General features: G+C 41.5%; 1 protein-coding gene and 1 long non-coding RNA gene across 2 annotated transcripts in view; both read right to left on the bottom strand.

The window, feature by feature from the left end:
- LOC144683608 (uncharacterized) overlaps positions 1–26,503 on the bottom strand; it is a 559,012-nt gene that overhangs the window by 39,004 nt on the left and 493,505 nt on the right. The window lies entirely within an intron of this gene.
- The window catches only part of n4bp2 (NEDD4 binding protein 2), a 97,711-nt gene that overhangs the window by 39,004 nt on the left and 32,204 nt on the right, over positions 1–26,503 (bottom strand). Inside the window, exons 4-5 of the mRNA XM_078546540.1 lie at positions 23,237–23,325; positions 6,168–6,244 (exon numbers count right to left, since the gene is read on the bottom strand). Of these exons, the coding sequence (XP_078402666.1) occupies positions 6,168–6,244; positions 23,237–23,325 (166 nt within the window). The remainder of the gene's footprint in view (positions 1–6,167; positions 6,245–23,236; positions 23,326–26,503) is intronic.

Below are 26,503 nucleotides of genomic sequence, written 5' to 3'. Positions count from 1 at the left end.
AACAAAATTTCAAAAGTGTACTTTGGATAATAAAAGAAAAAACTGGTTAAAATTTCAGGTGAAATTCAACTTGGGCAGTAGTACAAAATGAGCAATAGCGAATTGGCAGTCCATTTTACATTCTGCCCGAATTTATTTTCCATTGTTGCCAAGGCAGCCTACTTAGGCTACAAACAACTTCCCAAATGAGACAGGAGCAGCACATCATAATTTTGGCAACAATTGAAAATGAAAATGAATAGCAAATGTCACCAATAACAATGGTGTAAATACAGAACAATGAATACTTAAATTATAAGACAAGGACCATATCAAGTTCAAATATTGTCATCAACTGTCTGCATGTTCCATGGATTCTATAATGTAATAAAAAACTAGTTACTCTCTCAACAAAATGCTTACAAACATAAAAAATAGTCCTGTAAGAGAGCGTTGGCTTCTTTCCCACTCACTAACTCTTCTGAAAACCTCTCGCAATACTTCTATTTGTTTTCCACTCAGTGTATGGTTCTCACACACTTATTGTGGGATCTCATTATTTGTCTCATGATTTGTACATTGCTGATTCCTCTCAGTGTGGCGAACTGAAGGAGGAGCAGACAGTATTTAAAAAGGAGTGGCAGTGAGGGAGAATCCCCAGACAGCGCGAAGAGCCAAGGAAGGAGGAAACACCATAGGATTCTTGGAAATCTGATAGAATGACATCAACATTAATATTGACAGTACCTGAGATCGAGGGAAGAAGCAGTTAGTGAATTGTAAACAGGTCACAAACTCTCGTTGTGGGGTCCCTTTGTAAAAGTAAGGCTGCAAGGTAAAGGGCTTTGGAAAAGTGGAATTGGCCTGTCAATATTTGAATGCTGTCTTGTTGGGGATAACTGACCAAAAAAGTGTGAACCTTTCTGATGCATGGATCATTCAGAAGCAGAGATTTTCTTTGTTTTAGATAAAAATAGCAATCTAAGTCTCTTTGTTGATCAGAATATTTTAGTTCTATTATTCTTCTACTATAAGAAGTTTAAACAAGTAGGTGCAAATGATATCCTCACTAGCGTAAGGAAGCTTTAAGGACAGAATATCAGAGATTACACTAATTGTGACACATGATCCCATGACAGAGAGAGCTAAGAATTGTAAATGTACATCCTCGGGTCTCTCTAGGGTTTCCTAGTGCAGTGGTTATAACAGGGGACTTGTAACTGACAAGTTGAATGTTCAAATCCCATCATTTAACCAACTTTAAGTTGTGTTTTGTAACCAATAAATAGGGTTTAGTGCTTGAATTGTGGTCCTAATTGTGGTCTGGCTTCTTCCTTGATGATTTAACAGAAACAGTTAATTCATTCAACAGCTTAAAGGTAACCTAATCAAGGGTTAGCAAATTAGACCCAAACTACTTAGTGTAAGACAGCTTGACAGGCTGTCATTTATTCTTAAACCTACATTAGGATGTTAAAATCCCAGATATTTCCTTCGCAAGGAGGGAATTAAGGATTTATCCGTTTCCTCAGCATATATCTGGAGACCAAAAGCCAACTTTCTCTTATATTCTTACAATATAGCACCTTTAATGTAGAAAAACCTCCCACGGATAATCAAAAACACAATGATGCTGAGCCAAACAAGACATTAAGGCGGGCGACTCAAGATTTGGTCAAAGAGGTGAAGTAGAGTCCTAATGGCGACGCACTGTGAGTGTACCTACACCACATGGACTGCAGCGGTTCAAGAAGGCAGTTCACCACCACCTTCTCAAGGGCAATCAGGGATGGGCAATAAACGCTGGCCCAGCCAACGAAGCCCCCATCCCGTGAATGAATTAAAAAAAGATACAGTGGGATTTGGGAATTCCAGAGTAAACAGCCTGGACAGCTGGAGATGCAACCATCAATTGTGGGGTTAAAGCAAGGGAATGCATAAAAGGCCAGAGTCAGAGGAACAGAATTTCAGGCCTGGGGGTTGTTTCAGAAATAGGGAGTAGTGAGGCCATGAAGACATTTAAAAATGAGAATGAGAGTTTTCAATCTGAGGGGTTTGCGGACCAAGAATCAAGGTAGGTCATTGAAAATAGGGATGATGGGCGAGTGGGACAGAATATGGGTGGGAGATTGCTGGATGTGTTGATATATGAAGAGTGGAAGATGAGAAGTCAGCCAGGTGGATTGGAAATGTCAGTTCTGAAATTGACAAAAGCGAGGAGGAGGGTTTCAGTGGTAGGTGCATTGGGATAGCTGCAGAAGCAGAGAATGTTAAAGGCGGAAGGAGGCAGTTTTGTAAATTGGAGCTCGGTTCAAGAAGGACCATGTAAATCCATGGTATGAGTGCAGACGAAGATGCTGGTTAACAGTAATAGAGATTCTAGGCACCAGTGAAGCAGACAAGCCCACCTGATCTTATCAGATGTCCGAAATATGACAAATGTATATTACAGGTCAACTCCTGTAGCATTTCTCATGGGCAGTCTGAAGCATAATTGTGAAAATTAGCTGTTAACTTGTTTTCCCTTCTAAGGCTTTTTGTTGGGAATGGGCACATCCCGAGGTCTTGTGGTAACATTCTTCTTGCTGGATGTTTATTTAAATAGGCAGCTCAGACTCCCCTTTTTGGGGAGGCCAGGTAATCACAAGGTCAGGAGAGAGACAGGAAATGATTAGCTGCTTTCCCTTTACTGTATTTTAAGATTATTCAGTTATAATTTGGTGTAACATACAAAGTAGCACCTGGAAAGTGTTGGACACGGACTTTCATGCATTTATTATCGATAGATGTTTGCAATATTACAAGATTATTGTCCTTTGTGAATTTTTGGCAACGCAGAAAGCTAGCAAAGCCGACACAGAAAAGTTAGCAGGTCGTAGAATCCAAAGTCATCTCTGTCACCAAAGTACCCCCTTTTCCTCATCTACCTGCTATCCATTGGCTACATTTTCAGCAGACACGGGGCCACAATCCACATGTGGGCCAGATGTGACACCCAGATTTGCCTCTCACCTCCGTGCTGTGAGATTGCTTGTCCAACCATCCAGTTTCAGACAAACCTCAACTTCTTACTGCTCATATTAAGAAAACTGTGGCAACCATCATTAGTTTTCACCAAAAGCATAGGAACTTAGAACTCAGGGGCAGGAGTAGGCCATTCAGCCCTTCAGGCCTGCTCTGCCATTCAATAAGATCATGGCTGATCTGGTTGTGGTTTCAACTGCTCTTTCCTGTCTGCTGCCCATCACCCTCGACTCCCTTGTCGATCAAAAATCTGTCTAACTCAACCTTGAATAAATTCAAAGACCCAGCCTCCAATGCTTTCTGGGGAAGAGAATTCCACATAATAACCACTCTATGCGAGAAAAAAATTCTCATCTCCGTCTTAAACGGTAGACCTCTTATCCTTAAACTGTGTCCTCAGGTTCTAGTCTCTCCCACAAGCGGAAACATTCTCCTGGTATCTACCCTATCAAATCCTCTCAGGCTCTTATATGTTTCAATGAGATCACCTCTCATTCTTCTAAACTCCAATGGGTATAGGCACAACCTGTTCAACCTTTCTTAATAAGGTAAGTCCTTCTTCCCAGGAATAAGTTCAGTGAACCTTCTCTGAGCTGCTTCTCATGCAATTATATCTTTTTTTCCCAAATAAGGAGACCAAAACTGTACACAATACTCTAGATGTGGTCTCATCAAGGTGCTATGCAACTGCAGTAAAACTTCCTTTCTTTGATATTCCATTCCCCTTGCAATTAATGTCAACATTCTATTTGAGTTCTAAATCACTTGCCGTACCTGCATACCAACTTCTTGTGATTTATGTACCAGGACACCCAGATCCCACTGAGCACCGAGTTCTGCAAAATAGTATAAACAATATACTGCTTTTCTATTCTTCCTGCCAAACTTGACAAGTTCACATTTTCCCACATTATACACCATTTGCCAAATTTTCTGCCCGCTCACTTAGCCTGTCTATACCTCTTTGCAGACTCTCTACCTCCTCTTGACAACTTACTTTCCTACCAATCTTGGTGCCGTCAGCAAATTTAGCTACCATAAATTTGGTCCTTTCATCCAAATCATTGATGTTGATTGTAAATAGTTGAGGCTGCAGCACTGATCCCTATGGCACTCCACTTGTTACAGCTTGCCAACCCGAAAAAGACCCATTTATCCCTACTCTCTGTTTCCTGTTAGCTAACCAATCCTTTATCCATGCCAACATGAAAACTACACTCCCTTGCTACGGATTCTGTTCCCTTTGCTCAGATCGAACCTTACTGTTAGCAAGCTCAGGATTCTGTTCAACCCAATGCAGAGCTTCAGGCTTCAGCTACTCTCCATTACTAAGATAATTTACTCCCAGCTGCAATATTAAATCTCTCTCTCTCTACTGCTGAAATCCTCTTTCATAGTCAAACTATACACTTGACAGTCCAAAACTCTCCTTGCTGGTGCACAAGTTCTTCAAATAGTGCAATTCTGCCATGCTTTGTCACAGAATTGATTTTTGCAAGACTTTAGACTTCTAAGCATTCCAAGCACATGATAACGTTTTTTGGATCAGCAAAAAAAAACAAATAACTTTGTGATTATTAGTGTTTGATACAAGCATACATACTAGGAGCAGGCCACTCGGCCCTTCGAGCCTGCTCCACCATTCAATAAGATCATGGCTGATCTGACTGCAACCTCCCGCCTACTTCCGGTAACCCTTCACCCCCTTGTTTATCAAGAATCTACCTCTGCCTTGAAAACATTCTGCTTTCACTGCCATTTGAGGATGGGATTTCAAAAGGCTCATGACCTTCAGAAAAAAAAATTCTTCTCATCTTTGTCTTAAATGGGCGACCTCTTATTTTTAAACAGTGATCCCTAGTTCTAGATTTTCCCACAAGAGGAAACATCCTCTCCCACATCGACCCTGTCAGGATCTTATGCTTCAATCAAGTTTCCTCTTACTCTTCTAAACTCCAGTGGATACATCAGACTGTTGGTAAAGAAGCATTAAGGATTACACTGAATTGAATATTATTGTTCAGGCACCAAAAATTACATTTGAAAAGATGCCTACGACTTCTGCTTGGCTCGGCTGATACCACTTTCACCTCAGTCAGAGGGCTATTGTGATTCAACTCCAGGATTTAGCTACACGCTATTAGGGGTGCCATCTTTCACAGGAGATTTTAAATCAAGGCACTCTCTCACTGGCGCAGATAAATGCAAAAACACCATTGCATCATTAAAATAGAACCGGGGAGTTCTCCCAGCATTCACCCCTCGGCCAACACCACCGTAAACAAATTGTCTAGTCATTTATTGATTTATTATTGGTGGAACGTCAGTGTGTGCATATTGGCTGCCGAATTTCCCAACATAGCAGCGACTGCTCTTTACAAATAGTTATTGGATGCTAAGCGTTAGAGGTCATCATGTGACAAGCTATTTATTTTCCTTAAGTCTTTATCAACCGTTCTAACATCTCCAGACTTCACCCCTGCCTCAGCTCATCTGCTGCTGAAACCCTCATTCGTGTCTTTGTTACCTCTCAATTTGACTATTCCAACATGTTCCTGCCTGGTATCCCACATTGTACCCCTTGTAAATTTGGTCTTCCAAAACTCTGCTGTCTATGTTTTAACTTGCATCAAGTCCAATTCACCTATCAACATTGTACCTACTGACCTACACCAACTTCCTGTCAAGTAGCGCATTGATTTTAAAATTCTCATCCTTGTTTTCAAATCCTTCCACGTTCTTGCTCCTATCTTTGTAATCTTCTCCAGCACAACAACTCTTCGAGATATCTGCGCTCAACTAATTTTGGCCTCTTGAGCATCCCATATTTTAATCACTCCTCTGTTGGTGGCCATGCTTCAGTTTCCTAGGCCTCAAGCTCTGGAATTCTCTCAGACAGCCTCTCTACCTCGCTTTCCTCTTTTAAGAGGCTCCTTAACATCTACCGATTTGACCAAGTTTTGGTCACCTCACCTAACATGTCCTTATGTACCTCAGTGTCATATTTTGTTTTATAATGTTCCTGTGAAATGCCTTGGGATGTTTTGTTACATTAAAGGTGCTATATAAATATATGTTCTTGCTGTGGTAGTAATGTATCTTGAGAAACTAACTAGATTTGCCATGATTTCACATCACCAAAACAGGAAAAAATGTAACCTCACCTTTCAAGCTCCCATGGCTTAAACTTCCACCAGGTATCTGGTTCACGAAATACAACATTATAGCTGTGTTTCAAAGCCTGTACAAAACAAGTAAAAGGCGTCAAAATCTGGGATAATATAAATTAACCTGGGACAAACAACTGTAGTTTTAACAGACACCTCACAGTCTTAAAATGTCTCAAGAACTCTTCCAGTTTTCAATAATGGTAGATATTGGTACATTCATGTAATATTTCTACATTATACACATCATAATGAATACATATTATTGTATTCTGAAAATCTTTCATACCATATGCTAAAAAAAAACCTCCCGTGTCACTGTTCATGGTAAATTGTATGTTATAGGGTATATAGGAACTCCAATGTGTTATCAGGATCTTAAATTTACAGGGAATAAATTTTATCCAGTTCTGTTTCTTATACATATTGGCCTTGGAGGGAGTGTAGCCTAGATTTCCAGAATGATACCTGGACTCCAAGGGTTAAGTTATGAGGAGAGATTACACAAATAAGGATTGCATTCCCTGGAATTTTGAAGGTGGTGGTGGGGGCGAGGAGTTATTCAATCAAAGTGTATTAAGGAGAACATATAATAGTCGACTGGTAGTACAGAACTTGAGTGTTGCTGAAAAAAAGATACTTCTTTGTCAAAGCTTGTCGTCTTGCACTCATCGAACAACTTGCAAGAAATTACCAATGTCAAGGGAAGCAACATATTTATACTTTGTGAGAAGAGAATGCTGATTGGTTAGCAAGTAGATTCTCCATGGCAACGCCTCTACCAATGCACCTGTTGATGGTGTCTGACCAAACACTGCATGGCAGTGAACTAACCTTAAACCAGGCAGCTTGACTCTGATTGGTCAAGACATTGCCCTGGGGAATGAACAAGCAAATGGCTGTCACTTATTTTGTTTAACTGAAACTGGCGCAATGTATGTTCATGTCCTTTCTGTCTGTAGAGTACAGGGCCAAGTGTATTAATATATGTAACTTCCAATACACATAAATACTCCACACTGCAAGCCTGACTGACAATCTTAAATTGGTTGCCTGTGTAATTCTTAGCACACTGAAGGTTATTTACCAAATGCTGTCCAATTGAGGAATCACATCCAATGTTGGATACTGTGTTTTGAGTTTTGCAAGCAGGGGCTGGTTGGGCACAGTCTGTACCATGCCCATTGCGAACAGCAGAAGGGACATGCTGTTTGATACGATCTGCCAGTCTTTGGGAGATACAGTCTACATACCTAGCATTACACCGGCACCAAAATTCACATACCACATTTCTCATTTGTGTGATAAGACAGATCGTTTTTTTGGCTTGACGGTAGCATCCTGTTAGTGGCAAATACCACTTGTGTTGCTACTGCATAGTAGCAGTGTGAAACTGCCAGCTTCACCTGTTGTTAACATTTTTGAGATACCTTGCCCTTCAAGGGTAATCTGAGGTAGACTGGGCACTTCTCAGGGTCAAAAAGTGACGGCCTTGGGTCCATTCATGAGTTTGCATGATATACAGCACAAAATGATCTGACCAGGGTAGCCATTATCGGCAGGATGTCTTTGATGCGCCCTATTTCAGCATCAAGTTTGCATGGTGAGCAAATGGCTCTGACCCTATTTACAAGGTTGCAGATAAGGGCAATCTTATAGCAAGTGGAACTGTAAGAATCCCGACGCATATACTGACCACTGAAGGTAGGCTTGCAGTAGACCATGGTAGAGAACTCCCGGCAGATTTCTCAACTATTACATGAAGGAAAGGGAGTTCATATGACTGTTCCATTTCAAAGGTGAATTTGAGCTCAGGATGGAGCCCATTAATACATGCAAGGAAATCATTACATGCAGCTGTGGCTTTAAACATAGCAAACATATCATCCACATATCGGAAATATGCAAGAGGTTAGGGGTTAGGTGTCATTCCATCGAAGACACAATTCTCATGGAACCCAACAAAGATGTTTGCAAGAGCTGGGCCCAGAGGGGATCCCACGGCAACGCCATCTATTTGGGCATACATGGTGTCATGAAAGCTGAACTCAACTGCGCAAGTTGCCCAGCTCATAAGCTCAATGAAAACTGATTCATGCAATGGTGGCGGGTCTTGATCACCATGAAATAGTGCTGAAGCACAAATATCTAAGGCTTCCGTAAGCCATAGTAAATAGGCCAGCAATGTCAAATGAGCAAATGGACACAGCATTGCTGTCAATTTGCAAATCCTGCATGGTATTTGCAAATGTGAAGGAATCCTTCACTTTGTATCTGGAAAATTTGCTCAAACTGGCTGTAATAATTTGCCCAACCATTTGGCCAATTCATGCTGTGCAGAATTGGTCATAGATAAGATAGGGCATACGATGATATGCCATTTGCTCACCATGCAAGCTTGATGTGGAAATAGGGTGAATCAAAGACAACCTGCAGGATAATGGCTACCCTGGTGAGATAATTTTGCGCTGTATACCGCACAAACTCATGAACGGGCCAAAGGCCGTCATATTCGGCTCTGAAAAGTGCCCAGCCTACCTCCGAGGGCCATGGAAGGACAAGGTATCCCAAAAATTTGAGCAACAGATGAAGCTACCGGTTTCACTCTGCTGCTATGCAGCACCAAGTGGTATTCGCCATTTAACAGAATGCCATTGCACGTCATTTTACGATCCGACATGTCGGGCGCGCACCCGCATGCCAAATGTAAAATTCTGCCCAGAGTCACACATCATCCTGGTTTGGATGTTTATTATTGATCTTTTAAAGTTGCCTGGTCAAAATCCTGATATTTTGGATTTAAAACCATGAGGAAGAATCGTCACCACAAAGACTGAGGTAGTTCAAGGAGAAAGTCCATCAGCACCTGTGCAGAACAACTAGAAATAGGCATAAACTGCAGCTTTGCCAGCAATGTCTACATCTCTCACAAGATGATATTTTAAAAAATGACTTTAGAAATAATTGATGCAAATAGAGAATGTATATTTTCCTAACAAACCTAACATGCATCTTGACGCTGTACATAATTGTTTTACCGAACAGTTTTAAAATTCCAGCGATACCCCTTCACTTCACACTGTGCTATCAAACCCTAGGGGACTTATCTCCCTCCTGCCAAACTTGATAACTTCCTGTCTGACTACTTCTAAATCCTGCAGAGCAAGTAAAACTTCACATTTCGCTCCCTAGGGTTATCAAACAATACAGCCATACATTCATGAACAGACTCTCCCAAATTCTACCTGTGTCCAGCAGTGCCCTAACTGCTGTTAATCTCCGCATAGCTACCTCCACTTTGCTATAAATTGTTGACCATTTTCCTTTTCAGGCCATAGAAAAGATTAGATAAGAAATTAGCTGAAGAATCAAGGCCATTTCACAGAAGAATAAAACATAGGACATGTTATGAAGGCCTGTAAGTTATAGTCCCCTGCCCACGTATCCTATAAAACAGAAGAATAAAGAATAAAACGAGCAGGATCTGAAATCAGATGATACATTAAAAATTCCAGAATACCAAGCAATAAAAACTGAACTGAACTTCACTGTAAATCATTGGTCCTGTGGCTGTGATAACATCTTGTGCATCACATGGCACATAATTCCAGTTTTAAAAGAGTATCCTGCAACTCACTGTGACCACGTTATCATACACACACACAGTTAACAAGTATGGGTTCTAAATCCAAGTGGGTTGACCTTGTAAAAGATCTGCTCCACAAGTGAAATATAAATGACATTATGTGGCTCCTATTGCTGTTTATACCACACATGGGTCATTTATTAACGTTACTAAAGTTAAAACATAAATTATTATAAATGGAAGCTAATTGATGTGATTGTATAATGTGCTCTCATCTCTTCAATCCACAGTACCATCTTCTCTAGTTATTTCCATAGCTGGGATACACCAAGACCAGAGTTAGAAAGGGCAATGGAACTTGGTCCAAAGACCAAATATGATTATGCTGACATGGATGTCCCCTGCCCACACTATACCAACTATCAATCCCATTTATGAAGGAGCATTTTCCCCCCTACTTCCCTGTAAAAAATTTAACAGCATTAATATCGCTGTAACTTACAGGCCTTCATAACATATCCAATTAAAGAATTTAATAAAGAGGTTAAACCATTTTTTAAAAATTCATTCACAGATCGTGGGCTTCTCTGGTTGGGCCAGCATTTATTGTGCATCCCTAGTTGCCTTTGAGACGGTGGCGGTGAGCTGCCTCCTTGAACCGCTGCAGTCCATGTGGTGTAGGCACACCCACATAGCTGTTAGGAATGTGTGGTACAAATTTTACTTGCCACTTAAGTGCCAGGCAATGACCATCTCCAACAAGAGAGAATCTAACCGTCGCCCCATAATGTTCAATGGCATTACCATCACTGAATCTCCCACTTTCAACATCCATTGACCAGAAACTGAACTGCACTAGCCATATAAATACTGTGGCTACAAAAGCAGGTCAGAGGCTAGGAATCGTGCGATGAGTAACTCGCCTCCTGACTCCCCAAAGCCTGTCCACCATCTACAAGGCACAGGTCAGGAGTGTGATGGAATACTCCCCAATTGCCTGGATGAATGCAGCTCCCACAACACTCAAGAAGCTTGACACTGTCCAGGACAAATCAGCCCACTTGATTGGCACCACATCCACATACATTCACTCCCTCCACCACTGTCGCACCGTAACGCAGTGTGTACCATCTACAAGGTGCACTGCAGGAATTCACCAAGGCTCCTTCGGCAACACCTCCAAACCCACGGCCACGACCGTCTACAAGGATGAAGGAAGCAGACTGATGGGAACACCACCACCTGGAAGTTTCCCCCCGCCCCAAGCCACTCACCACCCTGACTTGGAAATATATCGCCGTTCCTTCACTGTCGCTGGGTCAAAATCCTGGAACTCCTAACTACTCTAATATGAACTGGATACAAACAGTGTATTAGGCATAGAGGGCACACAAGTCTTGAACTGCATTCAAGGCGACTTTTTTTAGCCAGTACATAACAAGCCCAACGAGAGAGAGTGAAATTCTAGATTTAGTATTAGGAAATGAAGCTGGGCAAATGGATGGAGTAGCAGTGGGTGACCATTTTGGAGACAGTGACCATAACACAGTTAGATTTAATATAATTATTGAAAAGGATAAAGCTAGAACAGGAGTAAAAGTTCTAAATTGGGGAAAGACAAATTTTATGAAACCGAGGAGTGATCTGGCCAAAGTGGGTTGCAGGGAAATTGATGTTTAATAATTAGTTTTAATTTAGATCACACAATTGAACTATATTGATCAATTAACTTTATGGTATGTTATCCTTTTAACTGTAACCAATAGAGGACTTCAGCATTTAATATCATGTGACTCTGCTTAGCTTCATTTGACAGAAAAAGGCTTCACGGGATTTTAGACACGATAGAGGTAACATACTAGTGAGTTAATTACAGAACAAATGCTGAAGAGGCCCCTGATGTACTTAACTCCACATCACAGAGCCACATTGCGAGAACTTGCCTTTTTCAAGGTTGAGTGGGCAAGTTTACATCCCCCCACATCGTAAAACCTTATCAAAATCTGGTGTTATCAGCCAAGGAGAGTTAGAAGGTTTTCACCTCTTTTCTATTTTTCCTTAGTTCTGTTGAAGAGTCATACAGACTCGAAACGTTAACTGTGTTCCTCTCCGCAGATGCTGTCAGACCTGCTGAGTTTTTCCAGGTATTTTTGTTTTTGTTTTGGATTTCCAGCATCCACAATTTTTTGCTTTTATCTTAGAGTTAGAAGGAGCTTACCACAGAGAGGGGGGAAAGAATAATAATAGCTGTGTTCTACATCAAGTTAGTTTTAATTCATAGAGTTTTAGAAGAAAGCAGTTACATTTGGTTCAATGTATTTTTTGTATTGGAGTTGACTTCTGTAATAGTGGGTGACTAGTTTTGTAACTGTATAATCCTTTTAGACTTTTATCACTCAAGGCCAAGTATTAATCGAATGTATAAGGAGGCTTTACTACCTTACATTTTAAACACTGATTATTGCTAAGCACTTATATTTTATACACACTCTGTACAACTTTTAAGTATTACCTATTTTGTAATCTTCTGTATTAGTACTTTGTAATCTGTATCAGGCCTACATAGTTTTAAGTTATAAGCAACTTATCCATTCTATCCTTGGTTTTAAAAGTAAAGTAACTCATTCCAATTACCAACAGCCACAGAGAGAAAGACATCACCAAGCCAATGGCCTCTAAAAACAGTCACTGATAAAGGCTCTGATTTAGTGAGGAACCTGCACCAAGTAGGCAAAGTTTGAGACGATGAGTTCAAGGTGTCATTCATGAGGGCATGACAGAATACTTCCCCTATTCTAAACAAATGGGCAAAGATGATATCATAAAACACCCTCTTACCTTAGCAAAAAGTCATTAAAATAACAGAAACAAACTATAATGAGGATGATCCTACAAGGAATTGGCATTTTAAGAAACCAGTCAGAGGACAGTGGAAAGTGACATCAGTCAATGACCATCACCCTTGGGGGTCAATCACAAATTGATCATGCACCCCTTAAACCAATTAGAAAATAGCCTTGCCTCATTTAGGCCAATCAGAATGCAATACATTGATCACGCTGTGGGTTGTGGCTTAGAAAGAGTTAATAAGCAGCAGCTTTCACTGACCAAAGCACACAGCAAGTTTGAAACTGAAGTTTGGAGAGCCTGCTGTCCACGGGGAAGCAGAAGACCACAGAAGTGACAGAGAGGGAACAGAGGCCGAGTGTCGACTTGTGCCCACAGCTGAACTGGGATGCACGAACTGCGTTGAGCCAGTAAAATCACTGCCCTGGTGTACTAAGTATAAACTTATAACTTTCCTGAGTTACATGACTAAATTGTCTCATCCTGAATTTCTCAAACAAACAAAATTGGAATTTAAGTTCAAATAGTACCTAGAACTTACAGCTACTTGAAGTAACAGTGACAGACCAGTGGGAGGCATTCAAAAGTGAGATTCTACAGGCAGTGTATACATGTCCCCACAATGAAAAAGGGTGATGCTGCCAAATCTAGAGCTCCCTGGTTATCTAGAAGTAAAGGTAAGAGAAAGCAGAAAAAGAAAGCTTATGACAGTCACAAAAAACTTAATACTGTGGAAAGCCTAGAGGAGTATAGAAAGTACAGGTGTGAAGCGAGAGCTGTTAAAAGGAAGCCGGGGAGGAAATAGTGGGTGCTCTGAGGATTATTTTCCAACCTTCACGAGATACAGATGAGGTACCAGAGAATTGGAGGTCTGCGAACACTGTACCATTATTTAAAAAGGGTGCATATAGACCAAATAATTATAGGCCTGGCTTCGGTGGTGGGAAAATTATTAGCATCAATTCTGAGACACAGAATAAACTGTCACTTAGAAAGGAACAGATTAATCAGGGGTAATCAGCATGGTTTTGTTAGGGGAAGGTCATGTTTTATTAATTTAATAGAATTTTTTGAGGGAGTCACAAGGAGGATTAATGGGGTTAGTGCAGTGGATGTTGTCTACATGGATTTTAGTAAGGTATCTAACAAGGTCCCACATGGCGGACTGGTCAGAAAAGTAAATGCCCATGGGATACAGGGGAATGTGGCGAGTTGGATTCAAAATTGGCTCAGCGACAGGAAACAAAGGTTGATGGATGTTTTTGCGAATGGAAAACGATTTCCAGTGGCGTTCCACAGGGCTCAATGCTGGATCCCTTGCTGTTTGTTATTTGTTTAATGATCTGGACTTAAATGTGGATGGCATAATTGGGAAATTCGCAGATGACACAAAAACTGGCCATGTAGTTGATAGTGGAGAGGATAGCTGTTGTTTCCACAATGATATCAATGGTTTGATTGAGTGGGCAGAAAAGTGGCAGATGGAATTCAATCCAGACAAGAGTGAGGTAAGGAATTTGGGAAGGGCAAAAAAAGTAAGGGAATACATAATAAATGGGAGGGTATTGGAAAGGGTAGAGGAAGTGAGATACTTTGGTGCACAGGTCCACAGGTCCCTGAAGGTGGCAGGACAAGTGGATAAAGGTAGTAAAGAAAGCATATGGAATGCTTTCCTTTACTGGACGAGATACAGAATTCAGAAGCAGGGATGTAATGATGGAACTGTATAAAACGCTGGTTAGGCCACAGCTGGAATTGTGTACACAGTTCTGGTCGCCACATTACAGAAAGGACATAATTGCTCTGGAGAGAGTACAGAGGAGATTTGCAAGAATGTTGCCAGGATTGAAAATTGCAGCTACGAGGAAAGATTGAATAGGCTGGGGTTTTTTTCCTTGCAACTGAGGAGGCTGAGGGTTGACCTGATTGAGATGTACAAGATTATGAGGAGCCTAGCTAGACTAGACAGGGATGCCCTGTTTCCCCAAGCAGAGAGGTCAATTACCAGGGGACACAGATTTAAGGTGATTGGTAGGAGGATTTGAGGGGACATGAGGAAAAACTTCTTCACCCAGAGGGTGCTGGGTGTTTGGAATTCACTGCCTGGTTTGGTGGTGGAGGCAGAAGCCCTCAACTCATTTAAAAGGTACTTGGATCTGCACCTAAAGTGCTGTAACCCGCAAGGCTACAGACCAGGTGCTGGAAAGTGGGATTAAAACGGGCAGCTTGCTTTTTTTAATCTTTTATTTTTTGGCCAGCACAGACACGATGGGCTGAATGGCCTCTTTCTGTGCTGTAACTTTTCTATACTTCTAACATTCAATAGATATACTATCTTCAATACGTCCATGGTAAAATATTTTAAGTGAGTTTCTGTACAAATAGAATCCCATAATCTAATGCCTCCCCAAGAGTGAGTATTTTGGCGGCCAGAGTACTTTTGACAATTCTTTTTATTAGCTTCCCAAGTTAAAGGATACTTCCCATTCTCATAAGAAAAATTATGAAACCAGCTTCACTAGAAAAAAGTTAGCACGTGAAGCATCACTAAAAATAACTAGCTTCATGTTCTTTAGGTCACCCAAGGATGAGAACTTGAGTACACATTTATTAGATTTAATTTTTAAAAATATTTTATTTGCCCTTAAAATATTCTCCACTTTCGGGTCTTTCATTGTAATATTTAACTCCAGCATGTCAAAACCAGCATCAGGTATAGCCTGACTGCACAGCCGGTTCAACTGACTGATCAGGTTTCACAAATGCTCTGTTGCTTCATTAGCAATAATCACCTTTCTGTGATGCCCAAGTACTATTAAATGGGATGGGAGTAACATTCTCAAAATAGCATTGCTGAATTAAAATTATTCCAGACCTACATCCTCAGAAAAAAATTTCACTTCATTTCTGTCCTTAATGGGCAAGCCGTTATTTTTAAACGGTGACGCTTAGTTGCAGATTCGCCCACAAGAGGAAACATCCTTTCTACATCCACCCTATCAACAGCCTTTGGGGTCTTATATGTTTCAGTTAAGTTCCCTCTTACTCTTCTAAACTCCAGCAGATACAAGCCTAGCCTGCCCAACCTTTCCTCATAAGACAACCCACCAATTCCAGCTATTAGTCTAGTTAAGCTGCTCTGAACTGCTAACAAGGCATTTACATCCTTCCTTAAATAAGGAGACCAAATCAATACAATACAGTACCAACACAGGAACTCACCAAACCTTCCAAACCCACAACCACTACCGTCTAGAAGGACACGGGCAGCAGACACATGGGAACACCACCAGCTGGAAGTTCCCCTCCAAGCCACTCACCATCCTGGCTTGGAAATATATCACTGTTCCTTCACCATCACTGGGTCAAAATTCTGGAACTCCCTCCCTAACAGCACTGTGGGTGTACCTACAGCACATGGACTGCAGCAGTTCAAGGAGGCAGCTCACCACCACATTCTCAAGGACAATTAGAGATGGGCGATAAATGCTGGCCTAGCCAGCGATGTCCACATCCCATGAATGGATCAATAAAAAAAACGTACACAGTACTCCAGATGTGGTCTCAATGTCCTGCATAACTGAAGCATAACCTCCCTACTTTTGTATTCAATTCCCCTCGCAATGAAAGATAACATTCTATTAGCTTTCCTAATTACTTGCTGTATCTGTGTACAAACGTTTTGAAATTCATGCACTAGAACACCCAGATCCCTCTGCATCGCAGTGAACTGCAATCTCTCACCATTTAGATAATATACTTGTTCTTTATTTTTCCTACCAAAATGGACAATTTCACATTTTCCCACATTATACTCCATTTGCCAGGTCTTTGTAGCCACCTTATGTCCTCTTCACAGCTAACCTTGCAACCTATTTTTGTATCAACAAATTTAGCAACCATATCTTCTGTTCCTTCAACTAAATAGTTTATATAAAACTGTAGAAAGTTGAGACCACAGCACTGATCCCTGTGGCACGCCACTTGTTACATCTTGCCAACCAGAAAATGACCCATTTATGCCTACTGTTTCCTATTAGCTAGCCAATCTTCTATCCATACCAATATGTTACCCCCAACACCATGAACTTTTATTTTCAGCAATAACCTTTTATGTGGCACCTTATCAAATGCCTTCTTGAAATTCAAGTGCAGCAACATCCGCCGGTTCCCCCTTATCCACAGCACATGTTACTTTCTCAAAGAATTCCAACAAAGTGCTTAAATAAAACTTTCCCTTTCACAAAACCATGTTGACTCTGCCTGATTATCTTGAATTTATTTGAGTGCCCTGCTCTAACGTCTTTAATAATAGCTTCTATCATCTTACCTATGACAACGTTAAGCTAACTTACAATAGGATGTGGCCACACCCTCCATTTTTTTTTTTATATACAGATTTCACAATTTTCACTGATCTCTTCTAGTAATTAGTCTGATATACTCTTCATCAGCTAAACCTACATCTTTCAGCAAAATTTTTAAACTTTGACAAGAAGCGTGAGCAAAATATCTTGGTAACTTTAAGGCAATTTGCTTTATTTCTCTCTGATTCTCATCAACTAATGCCATTAAAACTTGTCCAATGTGATGAGAAACAGAAGGTTTTGTTAAGGGGGTACAATAGTAATCCAACTGGGTAAACTGGAGATCAACTGGCCTCCCAAAAAATAATTGCCTCACCATGCTCCCAATCAAGTTTAATTTGTGCCTTTTTCATAGGTTTGCTTGAGTGCATAGGTATCTTACTAGAGGCTACATGAGTACTTATACAATGGCTTACTTCAGTTATCTTGCATGGAATTACAACTCTCTTTAGTGATCTCAATGTGATGTTATCCCCAAGCCTAAAGCAAGTCGTGCTTTTCTATCCCTTAACTTCGCATCAATCGTGCCTACTCAGTGAATCAAGATAATATTTTAACACACTGTTGAAGTCCAAGCGTTATATCGTACAGTACTACACAGTTAAAGGAGTCATGACTGATGCATGCACCTCAGGACTAAAACTCCTTGTGGCCAGTATAATTTTTGCAGATTCATCATCACCTTGCCCCTCTTCCACAGAATTCTATGTTTCATTTCATGAACACTGCCTCTTGTCTTTGGACAGTTTAACGCACAATGATACTTCAAATCACACCTAAAGCACCTATTAACTTTTCCTTGGGCATTCCTGGGATTCATTTGCCCATCATTTTTGTTCCAATGTTGTCTTCTGTTGCAACAGCTAGATCTGCGAAAGGTGTTTTTATCATTCTGCCTGTCCTTAACCCTTCCATTGGAAGGTGCTGTCTAAGGAACCTTGGTGATTTCCTGCAGTGCATCTTGTAGATGGTACACTGTTGCTGTTGTGCATCGGTGGTGGAGGGAATGAATGTTTATGGATGTGGTGCCAATCAAGTGAACTACTTTGTCCTGGATGGTGTCCAGCTTCTTCAGTGTTGTAGGAGCTGCACTCATCCAGCCAAGTGGGGAGTATTCCATCACATTCCTGACTTGTGCCTTGCAGATGGTGGACAGGCTTTGGGGAGTCAGGTGGTAAGTTATTCGTCACACGATTCCTAGCCTCTGACCTGCTCTTGTAGCCACAGTATTTATGTGGCTAGTCCAGTTCTGTTTCTAGTCAATGGTAATCCCCAGCATGTTGATAGCAGGGGATCCAGTGATGGTAATGCCATTGAACATCAAGGGGCAATAGCTAGATTCTCTCTTTTTGGAGATGGTCATTGCCTCATACTTCTGTGGCGCGAATGTTACTTGCCACTTGTCAGCCCAAGCCTGGATATTGTCCAGGTCTTGCTGCATTTGGACATGGACTGCTTCAGTTTCTGAGAAGTCGTGAAAGGTGCTGAACATTGTGCAATTATCAGTGAACATCCCCACTTCTGACCTTATGATGGAATCAAGGTCATTGATGAAGCAGCTGAAGATGCTTGGGCCTAGGACACTACCCTGAGGAACTCCTGCAGTGATGTCCTGGAGCTGAGATGACTGACCTCCAACAACCACAACCATCTTCCTTTGTGCTAGCTATGACTCCAACCAGTGGAGAGTTTTTCCCCTGATTCCCATTGACTCCAGTTTTGCTAGAGCTCCTTGATGCCACACTCAGTCAAATGCTGCCTTGATGTCAAGGGCAGTCACTCTCACCTCACCTCAGGAGTTCAGCTCTTCTGTCCATGTTTGAACCAAGGCTGTAATGAGGTCAGGAGCTGAGTGGCTCTGGCAGAACCCAAACTGGGCAGGTTATTGCTAAGCAAGTGCCACTTGATAGCACTGTTGATAACACCTTCCATTACTTTACTGATGGAGAGTAGTCTGACAGGGTGATAATTGGCCTGGTTGGATTTGTCCTGCTTTTTGTGTACAGGACATAACTGAGCAATTTTCCACATAGTTGGGTAGATGCCAGTGTTGTAGCTGTACTGGAACAGCTTGGCTAGGAGCGTGGCAAGTTCTGGAGCACAATTCTTCAGAACTATTGTCAGAATGTTGTCAGGGTCTATAGCCTTTGCAGTGTCCAGTGCCTTCAGCCGTTTCTTGATATCACGTGGAATTAATCGAATTGGCTGAAGACTGGCATCTGTGATGCTGGGGACCTCTGGAGGAGGCTGAGATGGATCATCCACTCGGCACTTCTGGCTGAAGACTGTTGCGAATGCTTCAGCCTTATCTTTTGCACTGTTGTGCTGGACTTCTCCATCATTGAGGATGGGGATATTTGTGGAGCCTCCTCCTCCAGTGAGCTGTTTAATTGTCCACCACCGTTCAAGACTGGATGTGGCAGGACTGCAGAGCTTAGATCTGATCCATTGGTTGTGGGATCGCTTAGCCCTATCACTTGCTGCTTATGCTCTTTGGCACGTAAGTAGTCCTGTTTTATAGCTTCACCAGGTTGACACCTCATTTTTAGGTATGCCTGGTGCTGCACCTGACATGCCCTCCTGCACTCTTCATTGAACCATGGTTGATCCCCTGGCTTGATGGCAATGGTAGAGTGGGGGATATGCCGGGCCATGAAGTTACAGGTTGTGCTCGAGTACAATTCTGCTGCTGCTGCTGATGGCCCACAGCGCCTCATAGATGTCCAGTCTTGAGTTGCTAGATCTGTTCAAAATCCAGCCCATTTAGCACGGTGGTAGTGCCACACAACGCGATGGAGGGCAACCTCAATGTGAAGGCTGTGCAGTCACTCCTACCGACACTGTCACAGACAGATGCATCTGCAACAGGCAGGTTAGTGAGGATAAGGTCAAGTATGTTTTTCCCGATTGTTGGTTCCCTCACCACCTGCCGCAGACCCAGTCTAGCAGCTATGTCATTTAGGTCAATTCAGCTTGGTAAAGTAGTGGTGCTACCGAGCCACTCTTGGTGATGGACATTGAAATCCCCCACCCAAAGAACATTGTGCGCCCTTGCCACCCTCAGTGCTTCCTCCAAGTGATGTTCAACATGGAGGAGCACTGATTCATCAGCTGAGGGAGGCGGTACCTGGTAATCAGCAGAAGGTTTCCTTGCCCATGTTTGACCAGAGTCGATGTTGAGTACCCCCAGGGCAACTCCCTTCTGACTGTATACCACTATGCCGCCATCTCTGCTGGGCCTGTCCTGCCGGTGGGACAGGGCATACCCAGGGACGGTGATGGTGGTGTCTGGGACATTATCTGTAAGGTATGATTCCGTGAGGCTGGTTGTTGCTTGACTAGTCTGTGAGACAGCTCTCCCAATTTTGGCACGAGCCCCCAGGTGTTAGTAAGGAGGACTTTGCAGGGTCAACAGGGCTGCGATTGCCGTTGTCGTTTCCTAGGTCGATGCCGGGTGGTCCATCCGGTTTCATTCCTTTTTTGTGTCTTTGTAGCGGTTTGTTACAACTGAGTGGCTTGCTAAACCATTTCAGAGGGCATGTTTAAGAGTCAGCCACACTGCTTTGGGTCTGGAGTCACATGTAGGATGACATTAGTGAACCAGATGGGTTTTTTTTCACAATTGACAATGTTTTCATTGTCATCATTCAACTTTTAATTCCAGATTTTTATTGAATTCAAATTCCACCATTGCCATGGCAGGATTCAAACCCCAGTCCCCAAAGCATTACCGTGGGTCTCTGGATTACTAGTCCAGCAACAATACCACTACGCCATCACCTCCCCCCTCATTACATATTCCCCCCTAAATTACATTCTAAACGGCAGTTATTACTAAGACAGACTGGGTTCCGAAGAGTCATATTGGACTTCAAACATTAGCTCTGTTTCTCTCTCCACAGATGCTGCCAGACCTGCTGGGTTTTTCCAGCATTTTCTGTTTTTACCACTAAGACAGATCTGGCTTGGCAGTTCATTCAGCATATATGTCATCAATCTCAGTCGCAAAGTCCTTCTAAGCGCTGTCTTCCTCTCAAAACAATTTTAGCTCCTCTCCTTTTAGGATTTAGCCTGACCCCCAGCCAACAGCAGAGTACAACCAACCTGAGCTCCAAAGGTACAGTCTTCATCAAAAATGGCACAGGTCTGCAGAACCTCCTCAACTCAGGCTGGTGTAGATCCACTAGTGTTTTCTTCAAGTAATAGAAACAGCTGCAGCAAATGTATATTAGCCTATTCTTAGCTTCCAGATCTCACCTCCGTCTTTCTCAGCCTGCCTATACTGCACCACTGGAATCATCACCTTCATCTGGGCTCTGATAGTACTGTGTCCTTATTACAAAGTTTCAACCAGTTTGTCCTCCCAGAAGTTTTGGTTTCCAACCTCAGTTTCAATCTTAGAAACTGGGACAGTCAGTTTTCTTTCTGTTTCCCTTTTCAGTTTTCCTTTTTAATTAGCACCTGTCTCAAAAAATACAAGGTCCGCAACTTCCACAGAGTGGCAGAGCCGGATTGCCATTCCATTCCTACGTAATTAGCTGCTAACAAAGCCTCCCCTTTCTTGCCTGACCTTCCTGGCCTTTCAGGCCGGGTGAGAACACTGCAGCGCAGCAGGTTTCAGGAAGCCAGGCTCCCTTTTCACAGAAAGCCAGGTAGTGAAAGATAGAGCTGGAACCAATCTTTTCACGTTTTTATAATCTTTTATTTTCGAGATACCTATTTCAAATATGCACTTCCTAACGTAGCCAACAGAGTTTTAGCCAGCTCCTTAATTTTTTTTTTACATAAGAGCACATGTGAATAGCCAGTTAATGTCTACCACCTGCAAACAACTGAACACAATTAATATACAATTAACACACGAGGGCCTGTTAAAGTGCTGGATAACATTCATGGCCATCAGTTCCTCTGACTAAGGGTTGTTATGACCTAGGATTTAAACACTACGGAAAAACTCCTGGCTCATTGATTTTAATATTGATCAGGCTTCATACCCCACGATGCGAGTATTGCCATCACCCTTGCTCCCATCACCCCCATCAAGAGTCTCAACAGGTCAAATCAAAAATTATTTCAAGCTCCTTAAAGCTTTTTTGCACAGTATTGTTTTTGAAGTAATTTTTTTTCTCGATTTTTCTTCCACATATAGCTTTTACGTGACACAATTTTCTGTTGTAAATGTTGCTAGCAAATGGACATACAATTTCATACAAAGTATTGCAAAAGAACCAGCAGTGGGATATATGATTCTGCTCAGCCAAAACAGAAAACGCTAGAAACACTCAGCAGTTCCGGCAACATTTATGGAGAGAGGAAGGTAGGGGTAACATTGAGTTCCTTTGCAGGAGCCTTCAATGAAAATGAAGTGTTCACACTTCATTGGCTTTTAGGTGGCAAAAAAGCTATTAATCAAATCTACAGCAGAATGTTTAAACTTTGTCTAACAAAACATACAGAAGTAACTTGCATTTAAAGAATTAAAATTGAAAGAACTGCCATTTCTCATCACTTTTTCTTGTTTATGATGTGGTGTGTTGGATTTTAAAATTTTGCACTAATTTAACTTGGTTCTTGCATACATGTTTCCAGCTTTGTCAAACCTACTGTCCATGTTGAAATGTTGAGTTTTCTGCTTCATTCGCTGCGTTTCATTTTAATATGGGAGCACACCAAATTTTATACGAACAGTTAGATACTCACCTTTAATGTTGAGTGATATGTTGCATAAATAAGATGAGTAACACAAGCGTAAAAATAATTCAGAATAATTTTGCTTAAAAGCTTCAGTATTTGGTTTCAACACAATGTAGTGAGCTTTGCGACACCAGACAGGCTGCTTGCTCACCTTCTTGGCCAAGACTCCAATGAAAATGAGGTATATAACAAGTTTCTCCACCTCTGGTGGCAGATATGATGAGAAAAGTAACAATGAAATTTAGCCATGCATTTATTAAATTGCAGCACTTTTGTCACAAATGCATCTAACACTTGGGGTATTTTTTGTGCCAGAAAACACCAATTCCCTCTTCAAAGCACTATGCATTAAACAGCATCAGACAATCAAAAACTCAAGTGCTCCAAAGACGACTCAAGTTCCAAGGCATTGTTGAATTATTTCCAGGCCACCTTGTACTTACAAAAATTAAAAGTGACAAAAGATGAAGTTGCATTTCATATTTCAAAGAAACTGACATTCTTTACAAGATATTGAATGTTTAGGGAAAAATCCAGACTAGAGAAGGCATTTCCAAATAGCTTTCACTCACCATAACAATGTAAGGCTTCATCTCCCAGGCCTGTGTATTTGTGTTATCTATTATAACTGGGGAGTAGCCTTCCTCTATGGCCTCTTTGGCTGAAATAAAATATGATCAGAATTAAATTTTACTCAGAAAGGTTGACAATTAATGATGACAACAGCATGCAGATGACTTGAGACTCAAGTTTTAAGTTGTAAAGTTAAATAAACCTGGTTTATCTGCTCATATTTACTTTGAATCTATAAATGCTTAATGTAAACGTGATACAAGTATTTCAAAGATCAAACTTAGGAATATGTATAATATGCAAATCTTAGTGTAAACCAAGAGTCTGGTGCTGCTCCTGACATGCCCTCCTGCACTCTTCATTGAACCATGGTTGATCCCCTGGCTTGATGGTAATGGTAGAGTGGGGGTTATGCTGGGCCATGAAGTTACAGATTGTGTTCGAGTACAATTCTGCTGCTGCTGATGGCCCACAGCGCTTCATGGATGCACAGTCTTGAGTTGCTAGATCTGTTCGAAATCTATCCAATTTAGCACATTAGATTCTGCACTTTGCTGCAATTTTTCAGAGTTTCTTTAGCAAACAGCATTCATAAACAAGAGATATTTTCATCCAGTGGTCCAGCCAGGATTCAAAACTAGATCTTAAGGCGTGCAAGAATAATTGATAAACCAAATTTTGCTGCCAAGTTTACCCTTTCAATGAATAACATGTTTTGAACAAGCTGGGGTTATGGCAAGAGTGGCAATTAACTGTAATCAACTGTAAACTGTCTATGCTAATTATTGTGAACAGGAAACTGAATTAGCAGTTGCAACTTGGGTGTGACTCAGCCTATAAGTAAACGGTATCTACAATGTACAGAGTGGTTGTGAAAAGAGTGCAGCCTTAGAGTGCGAAAGTTGGGAATTCTGTGGTACAAGTGAGAATTTTGTGCAGAAGGGGCAAGAGGTGCTGCCTTTTTACTTAATCATGACCAATACTTGTAATGCAAACTTGAAGAAGCATTTAAAATTTTTGTCCTCTGCTTAGTGAAAATTAGCATGCTGCTAAAGAAAAATAACTTGCAACAGGCAATAAACTAGATATAAATAATGTAGATCGGAATATGACAAAGCAAGTTGCATGCCTGGACTGCAGTACATGGGAGTTCGTGGACAGTGAGGCTGTCACAAGCAATTTTCATAATTGTGTTGCGTTGAAATCTGTAGTTGGCAAGCCATTGTCTATACTGACCAGGGTTTCAAAGCTTGTGTTTCTTTGAGACAATCCCTGACTGCAACAGAAACCCAAATCTCCAGGTGTCTTTGGGGGTAACTGTAAATTCAAATTCCTAGCTGTGACATCAGACTTTTGAGAAATCAGTCTGTGGCTTCGGTTACTTGGGAAATGGAAGTGAATTGGGAAGAATAAGCAAAACTGAGAGGTCAAATTTCAGCCGGTGGTCAGAACAGACACAGAGCTCTTAGCTTAAGATTTTCAGCAGAAGGAACAGTTCTGTGGCAGTGGAAAATCAGAGTCTAAGACAGCTAAGGTGGAAAGTCATGGCACAGCTGAAGGAGACCAAAAAGGAGATTCATAAGATAATAAGAAATAACAGCAGAAGCAAGCCATTTGGCCAATCAAGCCCACTCCGCCATTTGAAAAAATCATGGTAGATCTGACTGTGACCTTAACTCCATTTTCCTGCCTGAACTCCCTTGTTAATCAAAATTCTGCCTAACTCAGTCTTGAATATATTCAACGATTCAGCCTCCACTGCTCGCTGGGGAAAAAATTGCCCAAGATTAACGACCCCCTCAGAGAAGAAATTCTTCCTCACCTTCAGCTTAATTGGATGACCACTTATTTTCAAACTGTGTCCCCAAGTTCTAGATTTACCCTCGAGAGGAAACATTCTCCAAGCATCTACCCTGTCAAGCCTCTTCAGAATCATTGATGTTTTAATATTATCTCTCATTCTTCCAAACCCCAGTGAGTACAGGATCAAACCTTTCCTCCTAGCCAACGCTTTCATCCCAGAAATCAGCCTAGTCAACTCTTTCTGAGCTGCTTCCAACGCAAGTATATCCCTCCTTTAGTAAGGAAACCAAAACTGTACATAGTACTCCAAGTGCAGTCTCACCAATGCCCCATGCAGCTGCAACAAGACTTCCCTACTTTTATTCTTCACCCTCTCACAATAAAGGTTAATTATTCCATTTGCCTTCCTAATTACTTGCTGTACCTGTATGCTATCTTTTTGTGATTCATGTACAAGGATACCGAGATCCCTCTGTACTACAACATTCTGCAGTCTCTCCCCATTATCTATTATTCTGCTTTTCTATTTTTCCTCCAAAGTGGACAACCTCTCATTTTTCCAACATCATACTCCATTTGCCAAAATTTTGCCCACTCCCTTAATCTATCTATATACCATTGCAGACTTTGTATCCTCCTCACAACCTGCTTTTCATCCTAACTTTTTATCAGCAGCAAATCTTGCTCCAGTAAAGTCAGCTCCTTCTTTCAAGTCATTTTGTAAATTGTTGAGGACCCAGGACTGAGCCTGTGGCACTCCATTAGTTAGTTTACCAACCTGAAAATGACCCATTCATCCAAATCCCTGTTTCCAGTTAGCCAATTCTCTATAAATATGTCACCCCCAACACCATGAGCCCTTATCTTGTGCAGTAACTTTTATGTGGCATCTTATCGAATGCTTTTTGGAACTCCAAATACACTACAACTACGAGTTCCCCTTTATCCACTCTTTGTTACATCCTCATTTGTCAAACACTATTTTCCTTTCACCATGTTGACTCTGCCTGATTGTATTATGATCTTCTAAATGCTACTACCTCCTCAATGAAGCATTCTAGCATTTTCCCAATGACTGATGTTAGGCGAACTGGACTATAGTTTCCTGCTTTCTGTCCCCCTCCATTCTTGAATAGCATTGTTACATTTGCGGCTTTCCAAACTGCTGGGACCTTTCCAGAATCTAAGGAACTTTGGAAGATTACAACCCAATGCATCCACTATCTCTGGAGGCACTTCCTTTAAGATGCTAGGATGCAGGCCATCAGGTCCAAGGGACTAGTCAGCCTTTTGGCCCATTAGCTTTCCTATGAGGAGGACCTGTTTCTACCTCTCAGAAAGGAAAACAGGTAGGTGATTGGTGTGTATCTCTTCCGTGTATCTCTTGATTGACCAAGTGGTTTAAATCATGAGACGGTATTACACCTGAAGGGTATATTAAGAAATTCACTTTTAAAATATTT

Source organism: Cetorhinus maximus, chromosome 1 (genome assembly GCF_964194155.1).
Source record: "Cetorhinus maximus chromosome 1, sCetMax3.hap1.1, whole genome shotgun sequence".
In the NCBI taxonomy this organism is placed as follows: Eukaryota; Metazoa; Chordata; class Chondrichthyes; order Lamniformes; family Cetorhinidae; genus Cetorhinus; species Cetorhinus maximus.
Note: the sequence above shows the minus strand (reverse complement) of the source record. Positions and strands in the feature narration are given on the sequence as shown.